Raw genomic sequence first — 15,481 nt, forward strand, 5'->3', positions numbered from 1 at the left:
TAATAATAATAATAATAATAATAATAATAATAATAATAATAATAATAATAATAATAGGATTTATTTATATGCCGCCCAATCACTGGGAATCCGGGCGGCTTACAACAGAGGGGATAATAGACGGTTCCTTGCCCTCAGGTTTACAATCTAATAGGTAAAATATGTAAACCATGTGGATTGTTTTAATATTTATGTGTCTTGTTCTTTTGTGTTAACTGATGTTGTGTATTTTTTGGTCTGTTATTGTTCCCTACATCAAGTCAATAATAATAATAATAATAATAATAATAATAATAATAATAATAAATAATATACACTTGACCCTTCTCTTTCACAGCTTTGACATTCGTTGACAAACGTCCCTGAAATGTCCCTAAAAGGTGTAGGAAGTGTACGTGTCTGGAAGCCAGGCATGCTTCCTCAATCATCAGGGAAACGTTGCTCCTTTCTTAGCGTCCCTGAATTGTTCCTGGGGAGTGGATTTCCTATGAATGCAAAGTTTGCGTCCATAGGAAATCTGCTCCCCTTGCGATGATTCAGGGATGCTAGAGGGAGTGACAATTACATGACAATGAAGGAAGCGTGCCTGGCTTCCAGACATGCACATTTCCTCCACCTTTTAAGGATGTTTTGGAGACGTTTGAGCCATGATGCAGCCAAGTATGGAAATCTTCATAGTTTTGTGAGGTCAAGGCCGGGTGCAGGCACACTCTTCCTCTTCCTCCTTTCTCCTGGGCTTTTCCCTTTGCGAAAAAAGTCCAGGAGGGAGAAGCCAGGAAGGGTTCTCAGACCAACCCCACCCTTTCCTGGTTGGATCACTGCCTTCCCCAGGCACCCATCCACCTGGGAAAGGGGAGGGAATGGATACCAGGAAAGGTGTGGGGAGCCAGTTAAATGGACTGTAGGATGGGGGAAAAAGAGGAGTGTGCGCCCCTCCCTTTAACTGGCTTCTGTGGAGGGGGGAGTAATTCACAGTTTTTCATGTTCACAGCAGTCTTGCGCCCCTAACCTCTGGGAATGTGGAAGGTTGAGTGTAATTTGTTTTTGTTGTTGTTGTTCTTAAAAAGCCTTAGGAATCTGGTGAGCCACATGTTACCAGGAATATTGAATCTGCTTTTTGTTTTGCTCCAAACTTTTAAACAGTTATCCAAAGTGTGGAATTTAATTTGAGAATAGGGTACAACACCATGGATAACTCAGCATAGGCTGAAACCTGGAGTGTGGGTGCATTGCCTTACTGACATAGAAGCTGTCACTGCTTTGGTAGCAGCTTGAAGCTGTGTGGAGGGAGCACATTGGCCTGCAAACTGCAGGGCCACCTCTTCAGATAGTTACGCATTGGTGGTGCAGCTCTCAACCCAACTACTAACTGAAATCAAAGTATCTGAGTCAACTTGTGTCCATTGCCATTTTTTGGTTCATGGGATTCTGTGTGGCCTTAAAACAATTGGTCTCCTAACCCACCACAGTTACCCTCCCTATCCTATTCACTTCATCCTGAGTATGCTTTGTGTACACAGTGGCTGCATCTGCACTGCAGAAATAATCTGTTTTAACAACACTTTAATTGACATATTGCATGAAGCCATGGCAGTTAAAATGGTGTCAAAGCAACCTAGTTCTGTAGTCGGATGCAGCCAGCATCTCCCTTTGTTTTGAAGGCATTACTGTTGTAAAATGAGCTAAGGAGAGTTCCAAGGATAGGCAGGCTATAAAAATAATGTTCTTCACAATGTTGAGGTCTCTATTATTCCCTAGTGAGGAGACGTTGTGTTTTATGTATGCCTGTGTGTGTATTATATTAAGAAGAGAGGTTTGAAGTGTCATAAAAATCTGCCAGTGTCTCAGCCTCCTACATCAGAGATGCTTGAAGTAAAAATATATGACTGTCATCCTGATGCTGGTTGTCAGGAAAGTGTCAGGAGACCCTCTCCTCCTCCATAGATAGATTGCAGCTGAAGAATGGAATCAGTAAAGGTTTCCTCCCTGCCTTTCGTCAAACAAATAAACTACCTTTCCTTGCCATTGCAGTTCAGGGAGAATCTGAGACTTGGGAAGGATGATAATGAAGGCTTTTTTTTTAAATGCATGTGGAGAAATTAAATATTAGGATGCTGAAGCTGGTCCAGTGTATTGAGGTGACTATCAGATTGCTGTCTGGTTGCCATAGTGACTTAGCAGGCTTGAGCCATGCCAGAAATACAGGTTGCCTACCTTAGCCAAAATGCTTGGGACTTAGAGACATGTTGGATTTCAGACTTTTTGGTGATTTTGGAATACTTGTATTTGCGTATAGATATATAATGAGATATCTTGGAAATGGTACCCAAGTCTAAACACAAGTCTAAACACAACTTTCATTTATGTTCCAGATATATTTATTTAATTTAATTTAATTTATTTAGGTATTTATATCCCGCCCTTCAGCCCTAATGGCTCTCAGGGCGGCTTACAATTATTATTTGAATATAGCTTATACACATAGCCTGAAGGTAATTTTATACAATATTTTTAATAATGTTGTGCATGAAACAAAATAGGTGTACATTGAACTGTGAGAAAGCAAAAATGTCAGCCCCCCCCCCCCCCCCCAAAAAAAAGTTTGGTGTTTGGAATTGGAATTCCGGATAAGGGAGACTCAACTTGTGAATGTTGGAAGCAGATGTGGAAGGACCTTTTTTCTCAGGGTGTAATGACAGGTAATGGGAATTAGCAGACCTAACTCTAGGTTTTTTGACACCACAGTAGTCGAGTGTTCCCTCGAGCATGTGCAGCATGTATTTCCCTCACCACCAAGTAAGGTTTAGTGAAACATGTACAGGTAATATGACCAAGGCAGATTTGAGCATTGATGTGGTTTATTAGCAATAGCATGTACATTTCTATACCACTTATCAGTGAACTCAGCACTTTCTAAGCAGTTTACAATCTGTAAGCTAATTGCCCCCAACAAGCTGGGTCCTCATTTTGCCAACCTATGAAAGGATGGAAGGCTGAGTCAACCTTGGAGCACTGCCTGGGATCAAACTCACAGCCTTTATTGTGGTAATATTAGTTGTGCTTAGGACTGCATGTGCATATGTGTGCCAAAGTATGTGTGGGCTGGAGGTGTGACTTTGTGACTGTAATTTCTAGAGAGCAGAGCCCTGGCCTGAGAAGTGTAGTGGCTTGAATGTTCCTGCACTGTCATTTAACTTAAATAACATACATCTCTTTAAAGAAGGACACACACTTCCATCTCCCAGCTTTATCACTTTGTTGTGAGTGCTGTGTTTTATTTGAAGGAAAGCGCAGCCCATGTGAATAATTCATAGGCATTTGCAAGCTGGAGGGCAGATGTCTAACTGCTGATTGAGCTGAGGTCGTGGATGGGCTGGCTTTTGTTAGTTTATTTTTATCTCTTCTGGGACCCTGATTGTGGTGTCTTTGCTGTCCCTGTCTCTCCTAATCAGCGTCTTGTGAAAATCTTGCTGCAAACCTAACATAATGGTCTATCATAGCATTTTCCTTTCCTAGAAGTTATAATTTAGCCATGACAATGCGCTCTTGGAGAATTACTGTTATTTCAAAGCTATGTATGCTATGCACTAATTTCTGCTCTGTGTCTTGAGGAAAAAAAGAGGGTTTCTCGTATTTTGATGTTATTAAGATTGGGTCTTTTCTTTGCTACATATAGAAAGGCCATTGCCCTTACATTAAAGGCATCACTAATTTCTGTCACTGCTATTGTACATGCAGAAGGATTTTAGAAATTTTGACTATGCGCTCAGTTTCAAACAGTGTGGCAAAAGGAAGGCTGCATATTGAATTCATACATCAAGGTTGCATAGGGCATATCCCTAGATATGCTATTATGTGTTGATTTTGCCATGTAACCTTTGTTGAATGCACAGCCAAATCCACAACAGAAACTACGATACTGCCAATTCAGAAGAGAGACCGCTACACATCAGCTGGGAATATGTGTTGACATGCTCAATAGCATTACAGTGCAACTCTACATCTGTGACCTTGAGCTGATTGCAGATGTTGCCCCTCAGGTGAAAATGTCCAACTGCTTATGTAGGAGAGTTTATGCACACATCAGACACAAACAGGGTTTTGTGTTTTCAGAATAAACAGCCACAGCTAGAAAACATCGAAACAATTAGGGCTAGAAAACATACTTGAATATGAGGGGCAGAGGGGCATCTTTCACTGTTTGTATTGTAGATGGTTTTCCTATGCTGGTAATAAAACTGTCTCTGATGAGATAAACAACTAGAGCATTTCACTTCAGTGTCTTCCTGTTTAGCTGAGTAAAAAAAAAAAGTCATTAAAAAAAAAGCCAAATTCATTACACGGGCTAAGACAAAAACTGTACCTCAGTGGCAGGCTGGCAGTCAGGCAGGCAAACAGACAGATAAGTTGAGATATCTTTTTGTATATGAATCCATACACTATTGTTGTTGTAGTTTTTGTTGTTCTGCCATCAAGTAGTTTTCTATTTAAGGTGACCATAAGGTGAGACTATCATAGGAGTTTCTTTCTCAAGATTTGTTCAGAGGATGTTTGCCTTTGCCTCCCTCTGAGGCTGAGAGAATATGACTTGCTCATGCTCACCTGGTATGTTTCCATGGCCAGGGATTCAAACCCATGCCACTAGAGTCATAGTCCAATGCTCAAACTAATACACCACTCTGGCTCTCATAAATCCATATAGATGGAGATAGATTTTTAGCTCTAGGTGTTTTTTGATAGAAAGAAAACTGTAAGTTGCAAATGGCTGAAATTTGAAGGCACTGTTTCCTATTGTGCCAGGGTATGAATGTAAGAATGTGTAAGAATGACATTCTAGGTCTGTATCTGTGCTGATTCTGCAGAAAACAAAAAACATGAATCTAAGGACAAAAATGTTATTGTGCTAGTGAATGAGGATTTTTCAGTATTTATCTTTTTTTGAGAATACGCTGTAACATACATCAGCTATTAACTTAAGCTGCTAACATCCCCAATCAGCATGGTCATTGGTGGGAGTTGTTGTCCAACACAGCTGGTGGATGGCAAGTTGGGAAAGGCTGAACTAGAGGTTAGTAAAGATGTATAACTACTGCCAGAAATAGATATCCTGTGTCATTCTCTTTTGTTGACTAATACTGTTGGTTAAAAGACTGTGTTTTCTATGACATGACTTCACTTGGCGTTTCCTTGCCCCACGTCATTGACTGCTACTTGGGAAATGAAATATGAGGCCATTGCATATTTTATGTCGTCATGTGCAAAACAGGACCAGTTTTGTGAAGCGGTATTCTTCTGCAGTAAGGATGCCTGTGGCATTCTTGTATCTTGCATTAAGAGGAAGCTGGTATGACTGTCACTGGTTTGCTTTCTGAAAATTCTTCACTTACTAACTAGTGGGTGAATGGACAACAGAACATGGAACATAGAGATGCAAGGACCATCTATTGCAACCCTTTGTGAATACTGGAAGCCACAGCTGAAGCATTCCTAAAAGGTGGCCATCCAGCTTTCCTTTATAATCCTCCAAGAAAGGAGAGTGCACCACTTTCTGAAGTAATCTACTCCTCTGTCAAACAGTTCTTACTGTGGGGAAAAACTTCAATCAAAAATTTCTTTCGTCTAATTTGAATCCATTATATCAGGAGTAAGAAAGAAATTCCCTCATTCTCACACATTAGCATCTGTTGGTATCATATAACCAATCAGTCTTCTCTATAGAATATCATTCTTTATTGATACTCTGTCTTTCCCCCCAAACTGTGATTTAAAGTAGCTTACAAATTAAAATGAATACGGTACTATATAGGTAAAACATATCTATTTATTTATTATTTTATTTATATACTGCCTTTCTCCTGAATTGGACCCAAAGCTGCTCACAAAAGAGACTTAAAAACAGTACAGTTTTAAAAACAGAATTTAAAACATAACATTAATATAACAAGTTAATCATGGACTTACAGAAGATGACCATCAACTTACAAGAGATGGCTATTAAAATAGAATTAAACTATTTGCAGTATTAAAACAATTCAAAGCATAAACATAACAGTAATAAAAAGCAGTTAAAATGGTACAATTAAAACACTATAGCACCTTCTTAAACCCTTTTAAAAATGTTGGAGTTTTAAATAAAGTCTTTGCTTTCTGACAGAAGGAAACCAAGGAGGGGACCATTCTGGCCTCCCTTGGAAGGGAGTTCCAGAGTGTGGGGCAGCCACTATCTAGTATCCCCACCAGCTGTGCTTGTGAAGGTGGTGGGCTGAGAGAAGGGCCTCTCCTGAGAATCTCAGGTTCTGAGGAGGCTCACATAGGGAAATACAGTCTGTCAGACAACCTGCATCTGAGCCATATTGGTCTTTATAGGTCATGACCAGAGTTTTAATTGTGAGTGGAAGCAGACTGGCAGCCAGTGGAGCTGTTGTAGCATGGGTTTTGTATGATCCCTGTAACCTGTCCCAGACAACATACCAACTGCCTCAACCCTTCCTCTTAGGGCTTGTCTTTCAGACTCTTTACTATCTCGATTGTCCTTCTTTTATTCTTGCTGTTGAGAAATGAGCATGAGAACCTGCCTTTTGTCCCAGATGCCCATAGGGAATGGAGTAACAACAGTTTCTCCACTGTAATGACCATAGATGCAGTGAGTGTGCATGTATTTCACACACGAGGATGTGATGCCTGTTTTTGAGTTTTCAGTCAGTAGGATCTGAGCACTTAGTGAAAAGGATAGATTTTTCCCTGGCATCTGCTGGCTGATCTTCTAAAGCAGGAAATTATACAGCCCTTCAGATTTTGCTGGACTGCAACTCCCAGCATTCTTCACCATTGACTATACAGATTAAGCCTTCTAGGAGCTGCAGCCCAACAGCATTTGGACAGATACACAATTTCCTCCTCCATTTTAAAGGAAGATGCCAGGAATTATGTGGTGTATTGGTATGAGTGTTGGATTGCGATTCTGGAGACTGGGGTTTGAATCCTCTCACTGCCATGAAACCCACTGGGTGACCTTGGGCAAGTCACACTCTCTCAGCTTTAGAGGATGGCAAAGGCAAACCTTCTCTGAACAATTATTATTATTATTATTATTATTATTATTATTATTATTATTAACCTTTATTTATAAAGCGCTGTAAATTTATGTTGCCAAGGGTTGTCATAAGTTGAAAACAACTTGAAGAAACACAACAACAGCAACAATCCAGGAATTAAATCTTAAACTTAATGCTTTGTCCTTGAAGGCTGTGTGTCTTCATAGGTGCAAGGTTTCTCATTTCCCCACAGAAATGAATAGCAACCATTACACTTGTAAAAGAAAAAGTAAATGGGTGCTTTCTACAGGTCACAATGGAATGGAGATCTCACTACTTCCTTACCCTGTTGATCCTGATTGTTGGGAATCAAACTTGTTTCTGTCTCTGCATCCCAACCCAGCATTCTGCTTCTTGGTGACACTATGTTAAAAATAACCTTAAACCAGCTTTTGCTATCTGTCTGTCTGTCTGTCTGTCTGTCTGTCTGTGTCTGTTCGTATATGTGTGTATAATCAGCCCATTTCTCCCCCAGAAATCCCACCGAGTACTGTACTGTATTTATTTTTAAATTTCAAGCTTCCAATGTACTATGTGGCAGCTTCAAGCAGTTCTGCTGAGTCCTTTGCTCTCAGCTGAGGAATCTTTCTGCCATTCGGATATGACCCTTTTGGTTGCTGCCTAAAATAAATGCAGACAGCTTCTCACTGTGATCAGAATAGTGCTGCTTGGTAAATTGTATAATGTAAACAGTCACTATAAATAGCTCTTTCTCCATTTGTGTTTGGAAGTCCAGAGTGAGGAAGATTCTATGTTTTTTTGAAACTGTTTTGTTGGGAAAGGGATTTTGTGTGTGCAAGGAAAAAGGAGACAACTAGGTTTGTTTATATGGATTTCTAGCACTGCTGTGTCAAAAAGCAGTGTGTGCTTTTTGTGCATGGATTCAATTTACTTTGCCATCATGATTGCAAGACACACAGACTTTTTATTTAGCATGCAGCCACCTTCCACATTCCATTTTTAATGATAACATCTTGAAATAAAACTATAAACCAAAGGATTCTTTCCATCATCATGAAGTGGATTGATGCATGTTAAGTGTTTCTGCAGATGCTCCTGCAGTAGACTAACTTTCATCAATAATTGCACTTATATGAACAATAAGAATGTTTTGTATTTTATCTAGTAGTATAGTTAAATAGTCATATTTTATCCAATAGTATAGTTAAATTGGCTCTGTGCATGTTAAAAGTGATTGATGCATGTTTTGAGACACCTGCACAGTACTCACTGGCAAATTTCCCTCATGTTCATTGAATTAGTGGATCACTAATGGAGGGAGTCTCACAGGACTGACTTTGTATGAAATCACCCTTTCCCATCCAGGCACAGGAATGTTGTGTGCTGTAATTTGTAGGGGAGAGAATTCATAGTCTGTTTGATATTAACTTCCTTGTGCAGGCAGGCTACTTAAGAGAGCATTTATACGTAGGTAGCTACTGAATTGGTATGACATGTTCATTTTTTATTAGTTAAAATATTTCTGAGCCACCCTATTTCATTAGCTTTCAGTGAAAAGGACAACTGAAAACCACATCAATGGGAAATCACCATGATAAATCCAAACAAATAAATAAAAAGCTGAGCTGCAATCACTGAAAGAGATGTAGTTACTGAACCCCAAAGCTTTGGTAAATAACTGGGTCTTAACTTGGTGCCAAAATAAGCAGGGCATCTATATCTAGGACACTGTGGTGATCACACTTCTGACCACCACACTTCTGACTACCACCTCAGATCCTCACACTTTATGTTGGGTACTAGTGCCTCTAGGATTCCACTGGATCTACCTCCTCTAGGTTTATGTATAAATGTTGCTTTTTCTGGCTCTGATATGGGGTATAGTGATAAAGTGGTAGACACGGTTATGGTGATAAATATAATTTGATTAAATAGATCTTATGGTATATGGAACTAATTTTACTCCTTACTGCCAAAAACATAAACACTTGTAACTGCAGTGTCTTTTATATTAATAAATGTCTAATTACTGACAAGCACAATTTCCCCTCACCTACTCTATTCCTCCCCCCTCCACGTCTTTTAGGATTGCTAGGTTGAAAACTGGAGAGGGCTCCTGTTGCTTTAATGGTTGTGCAGAAGAGGGCATTTCAACAGGTGTTGCTTATCATGCACTGTAATGTAACAAGCACCACCTGCTGAAATTCTCTCTTCTGTTGTTCTTGTTAGCTGCCTTCAAGTCAACTTAAACTCACGGCAACCCTATAAATGAGACATCTCCAAGATTCCCTGTTCTCGACTGTTCTGCTCACATTCTGTAGGGTCAGGCCTATGGCCTTCCTGATTGACTCTAACCATCTGGTGTGTGGTATTCCTCTCTTTCTACTGTCCTCTACCTTTCCCATCTTCATTGCCTTTTTCAATGATTCATGCCTTCTCATGATGTGGTCAAAGTATGACAGTTTCAATTTAGTCATCCAGGCTTCCAGGGAGAATTCCTGGTTGATCTGTTCTAAGACTCATTTGCTTGTCTTCTTGGCTGTCCATAGTATCTTCAGCACCACATCTCAAATGTGTTAATTTTCCTTTTCTTGGCGGGTTACAGACGGGCAAAAAGGGATGTACTCATGATGTCATGAAGGTAGAGCCTTCAGACGGGCTTTACCTGAATGCCGCCATGAACACGCCCCCCGCACGCCCCAAGCGGGAAGAAGCGGCATTAAAAAGGTGCTGCTTTTTTCCGCTTCTTTTCTGTTTGATGCGTACCTGCGCAGCTCCGTCTGTAAGCTGCTGCACCGATACGTCAGAATTGCTACGCCGCAAATATAAGTTGCCGGTTTAAAAGCTCCGTGTCAGCTGCGTCCCATAATGGGTCGGGGTCCGAGACATGCGTGGTTTGCAGTCAAGCTTTAATTGCAACGTCCGCTGCCATGGAGCTGTGGAAGCTGCGGCACAGCTGCGGCGCATTTTAAGCCTCGTAACCCTAACCCTAGAGCCAGTGGTGCGCATGCGTTGGTAGAACTGCGGGAAGTTGTAACTTTTGCCGGCGGATGTTTTGGTTGTAGAAAGTGAAAAGGGAAAGTTTGGGATTTAAAGTGACCCCCTACACACATTCCTGCGCCATTCTCACCTGGGAACGGGCACAGTTCGGCTGCTCCTGGCACAGCTGTGTGGCGGCTCCCCTTTGCCACCAGGCAGGATGGCTCAGCCATCCACCAGCACCCCGAAAAAAGGCAGGGGGACGTCTTGGTCTCATACTGAGACGGCTGACCTCATAGCTATATGGTCCCAGCCAAACATTTTGCAGAAACTGGAGCAGTCCTACCTGAATGCTGACACATATCGAGAAGGGGAAGAAGCCATGAGAGCTGCTGCACCGGTACACCAGAATTGCTACGCCGCTACTTTAAGTTGCCCATTTAAAAGCTCCGTCGCATAGTGAGTTGGGGTCTTGGAACATGCGCAGTTTGCAGTCAGGCTTTAATTGCAACGTCCGCTGCCATGCAGCTGTGGAAGCTGCGGCACAGCTGCGGTGCATTTTAAGCCTCGTAACCCTAACCCTAACCCTAACCCTAGAGCAACATGTACGCATGCGCTGCTTGGAAAGTTTGGACTTTAAAGTGCACCCCTACACACATTCCTCTGCCATTTTCACCTAACAATAAAAAACGCTAAAACTGTAAATATTGACATATGTACAAAAGAGGTGAGGGGAGATGGAGGGGGACAGCGGTGGCAGCGGAGACAGCTGTGGCTGCGCATTGCAGATTCAGCAGGAGCGTGGGGACCAAAGGAGAGGAGCATCCATGATGCTGGTGACATTGGCAACGTGCAAGTGGACAAGGATGCCAACACCAGCTGATCACCAGCTGGCAGGAGACCACCATTGTTTTTGGCAGAGCGGGGGGGAAAGTTTAAAGGGGCTTGGACACTTTAAATGCGCACATAGGCTTTCTGCCGCTGCTGCTTTAGCGCTGCACAGCTGCGCATCCGCCAGCCGGCAAAGGAAAAAAAAATACTACGAAGGGGCCCCCCGCCCTTTACAAGGATCCTGTAGGCTTCCATTAAAAGTGATGGAAGCATCAGGCCCAACAGACTAGCCACCAGTGGGGAGCGTGTCAGGGTCCCGGCGGGCCAACCAGCCAGAGCAGAGCCTGTGCTGGTGGAGGAGGAGGAGGAGGAGACCCCGGAGTTTGAATGTGCCCAAGACCTTTTGATGCCCTCTAAACTTGCCCCCAAAGGCAAAGGGCAACTAGAGAGGGCCTGGGATCAAGGGGCAGGGAGCACTGAGAAGGCACTAGGTCCCATGATGTCCCTTAAAGACATCATTTCGCCTCCCAGGGCATGTGTTCCCTCCCAGCCCTATCTACTTTATTCTACCCTTCCTGTTCTCTCCTCCCACCATGCCTGGCTCACTGGTCCCCAAACCAGCAATCTCCAAACTCTGTCCTCCCAGGTGTTTGGACTTCATCTCCCAGAATCCCCAGCCACCTTGCCCTGTGGTCTGGGATTCTGGGACATGAAGTCCAAACGCCTGGGAGGACAGAGTTTGGACATTGCTATCTCACACCACTCCTGCCTAGCTTTAGAGTGCACAGGGAAAAAGTTTAAAGGGGCTTGGGCGCTTTAAATGCGCACATAGGCTTTCTGCCGCTGCTTAGCGCTGTAGCTGCGCAGCTGCGCACCTCTCATGCGGCAAAAGAAAAAAAAAGCCGCGGTTTGGGCCGCCCGTGAGGAAGCTGCCTCTCTTTTTGCAGCGTCCTCCGAGGCGGCAGTTTGGAAACTCCGGGTCCGAAACGGACTCAGGTGAGGCGTCTTCACTGCCCCCCGTGTGGAAGCCCCAACACCTGAAGCACGCCCCCGGGGCGGGCCGTCTGGAGGCTCCGCATTCAGCTAAATACACCTCCAAGACGTCCTCCCCTGCCCGTCTGTAACCCGCCATTGTCTTTCTTCCCCATCCAACTCTTGCATCTGTACACTGTGATGGGGAATCTCTCTTCTGCACAACCATTAATGGAGCTCGCTTTAGTTTGCTGTCTAGCAGCCCTACTGTCTTTTGGTATTTTTTTCAGAAGCATCAATCCTATTTGACTGTCATTCCCACCACAGCTTATTAATGACACCTCCCACTTTCATTTCACCAGGCACCATCCCATGCAGATATGTTCCATTCTAAACCTTTCATTCAGACTTTATAGTTTCCTAACTATTCAGACCATATAACAATATAATTCAATACAGTATGAGAGCACAAAATATACAAGTTGTATAATGTCACTGAAACGTCAGCCAGGTGTGTGTGTGTGTGTGGGGGGGTGTCTTCTCTCCATTGCTCTATGTTATTCTGCTCCCAACTATGGGAAGCAGAGGCGAGCCCCTTTAGTGCATATTAATATACATTAATCTCAGGTGTAAAGGGAGTACCAGTTAAGGTATAAATAGGGGAAATGAAACACAGAATAAACTAAAAGTCCCAACATGACCAAAGTAGCATAAGAAATGTAGCAGGAAAATTGCATATCAAATGTATTTCCCTGGCCCTAAAAACATTAAAATACATGATGTGAACATTCCCACCTGTATACCTGTGCCTGGTGGGGACTCAGAAGCTGCCTCAGCCACCACCAGTAGAGCCCAGTGGCCTCTCTGGGGAAGGGGGGTAGGCCCTGCCTGGAGTGGTTCATGAACTCCCTGCCAGGAACCCTGAGCAAGTCAGTGTGCCAGCTGCCCCTAATGGCGATGGAGCCACATGCATACACTTCCATTGAAGTCAATGAAACTTCAGCATCCACAGATGGATTCCCCCACCAAGGGCCAACTGTATAATTCACTGTAAACACAACAAACATCTTAACATCAGGACAATTTTTCTTCAATTATCTGAAGCAGTGGACCAGCAGATCTTTTTCCTCCAATGTGCCAGGGGCTGGCATCATATTTGTATACATTGGCTACAACTGTTATTTTGTTTCCTAGAAACTTGTTGCAGACTAGCAGTCAGTGGCTTGTAGACCAGCACCAGTTGGCAAAACAGCATTTTGAGTAGTACTGATTTATATTTATATTTAAATATGGCTTGAATATGGCTAACACATAGCCAGTGCAGCTGCCCCCAGAGCTCCATAGTGGTTGCATTCTTCACTTGATGCAACATTCAAACCATGCACAAGGGATGCCCTGTATCAAACACGTTCCAGTCATCTAACTGTGGCATTTTAAGGACATGAACTATATGGTTAAGCTTTCCCTGCTCAGTTGGTTGTGCTGTCCCACCTGTTTCGGTAGAGACTAGTAATTTTTCTCTCTACAATTTTCAGTACATTTATTGAGTTATAAAATTAAATTACAACAACAACAAAACAAACAGGAGAAGAAGAAAAAAACAAAACCATTTGAGATGTTAGATGCCTGCCTGTTGTTTCAGTCCTTCAGTCAATATGCTTCTGGTTATTGCGGATCTATTTATTTACTTATTTATGGTGTTTATACCCTGCTCTTCATCCCTAAAGACTCTCAGAGTGGTTTACAGATAGTTATTCAGACTATGCCTGCCCTCAGGCTTTCAACAATACCATGTGCCAGGTCGGTATTTTAGTTAATGTATCACAAGTGAACAAAATGGGTATCTTTTGAGGAATAAATTTTTCTTATTGTTTTGTTTTGGCAGGTTATTTTTGTTCAAGTCAATCCAGGTGAAACTTTTACAATAAGGGCTGAAGATGGAACTCTTCAGTGCATTCAAGGTAAGGAAGGCTTTACTAGGAGAGTATCTTTTCCTTGCTTCATGGTCTTGGCCAATAATCTGGATTTGTGGTTCCTGTACTTTCTCTAATTAAAAATAAAACAATATTTAGAAGACTGTAGCATCAGTCTTAAATGCATGCTTTTCACTTTTAGGAAACATGAGTACTTTGTAGCTTGATTTTATAGATGCTTGAGGAAGCAATATATTTAGAATGGAAGCATTGGTTCAAAAGAGAGTCTTCAGTGTGATTGCTCATCATTACTTCATGTATTACTGATGCAATAAGTTATTTCTTCTGTGGCATCTGATGGTGCCAGAAATAAAAGCAGGATATTGTTACAGACTTGGTCAGTAAATAATTTATTCTGGTAAATCTTGGAGTTTTTTGAATAAGAGATTGGTGATGTTCTGGCTCTGGATTAACCAGGAGTTCAGAACACCTACATGGTCTCCTCCAATGTTATAATTCTGTGATGGTTAACATATCTTTAGGTGTGAAGGTCAGTCACTGTTGATCTTGGAAGCATCTTACTTGGTTTCAATTTAACCTGTTACACGGGATTGTAATGAGGGCAAAAGCGGTGGTGGAGAAGAGACCACATATGCCAGTCCTGAGCTTCTTAGATGAATACAAATGTAATAAGTCACAACACTACCCATTTTGCAGATGACAGCTGAAGTTGTCTTGCCTAAGACCACCTAGTGAGTTTGTGGTTGAATAAGAGTTTGAAATACCAGTTTCACACATTCACTCGGCTTTGGTAGTATGGCATTCCAAGTCCTGGTAATCTTTTACTTCTAATGTTTCTTAATTTGTTCCTAAAAATTACATGAAATGTCAGAAAGTAAATGTTAGCTTAGATTTTCCTTGTTTGCCCACATGAAAGGAGCTGATCAATATGTAATTCATGCTTAATGTTGAAGAAAAGCACACTTGTGCTGCTTACTATAATTGAGAAACTCTTCAAGTAAAGCTCACACCTTAAGAGAAAATTGCTCCCTGTAACTCTGCCAGTATCTGGGTGAGGTGGTAGTAGCAATCATGTGTATGGTGTGTGAGTCATTCATGGTAAATAAGTCTACCCAGGGGCTATGGGTTTTGTTTTTTAAATTGCTTGAAACCAGTGATCATGAAAGCAGGAAAACTAGTCATTTGAGCTCAGTATTAATAATGCAGCCATTCAGTTGTGACCTGCAGTAGAATAATCTCATCAAATGAATTCATTTGTGTATTTCATTTTTTCCCCCATTTAAAGCAGAGATGGAAAAGGTACTAATAAAGACAACTGTGTATTTGTGACTAATTTCCTGTTATCTGACTTACCAGTAGCTGAAGCAAGGCTCCTAAGAAAAGCAAAAGTAGATCTGCCTATTTCAGTTCCATTACATTTGTTGTGTTTCTGAGTTTATGTTCAGCTGAGCCCAATTCAACATTGTTGTATGAAATATATTTCTTACAGGTCTGCAGAAAAAATTGTGTACAATATTGAGCATGTCTCTTAGTACATGCAGTTTTCTGTAGCGTTTCTTCCCAATACATATCTTTGGCATGAGTTCTGTGTATGTTTTTCAGTATTGGTTTTTTCCCCTCTATACTTTTCTGTACAACATACATAATGTGCATGTTCTGTATGGAATAACGGCAACGTTATAATTAGAAAAATGCAAAATTGCTTCACAG

At 41.9% G+C, this 15,481-nt stretch overlaps 1 protein-coding gene across 1 annotated transcript in view; it reads left to right on the forward strand.

Annotated features, from left to right (window-relative positions):
* Positions 1–15,481, forward strand: part of FNDC3B (fibronectin type III domain containing 3B) — a 435,900-nt gene that overhangs the window by 103,752 nt on the left and 316,667 nt on the right. Inside the window, 1 exon segment of the mRNA XM_042458543.1 lies at positions 13,723–13,798. Coding sequence (XP_042314477.1) covers positions 13,723–13,798 — 76 coding nt within the window.

The sequence above is a fragment of the Sceloporus undulatus genome, chromosome 3 (genome assembly GCF_019175285.1).
Source record: "Sceloporus undulatus isolate JIND9_A2432 ecotype Alabama chromosome 3, SceUnd_v1.1, whole genome shotgun sequence".
Lineage (NCBI taxonomy): Eukaryota > Metazoa > Chordata > Lepidosauria > Squamata > Phrynosomatidae > Sceloporus > Sceloporus undulatus.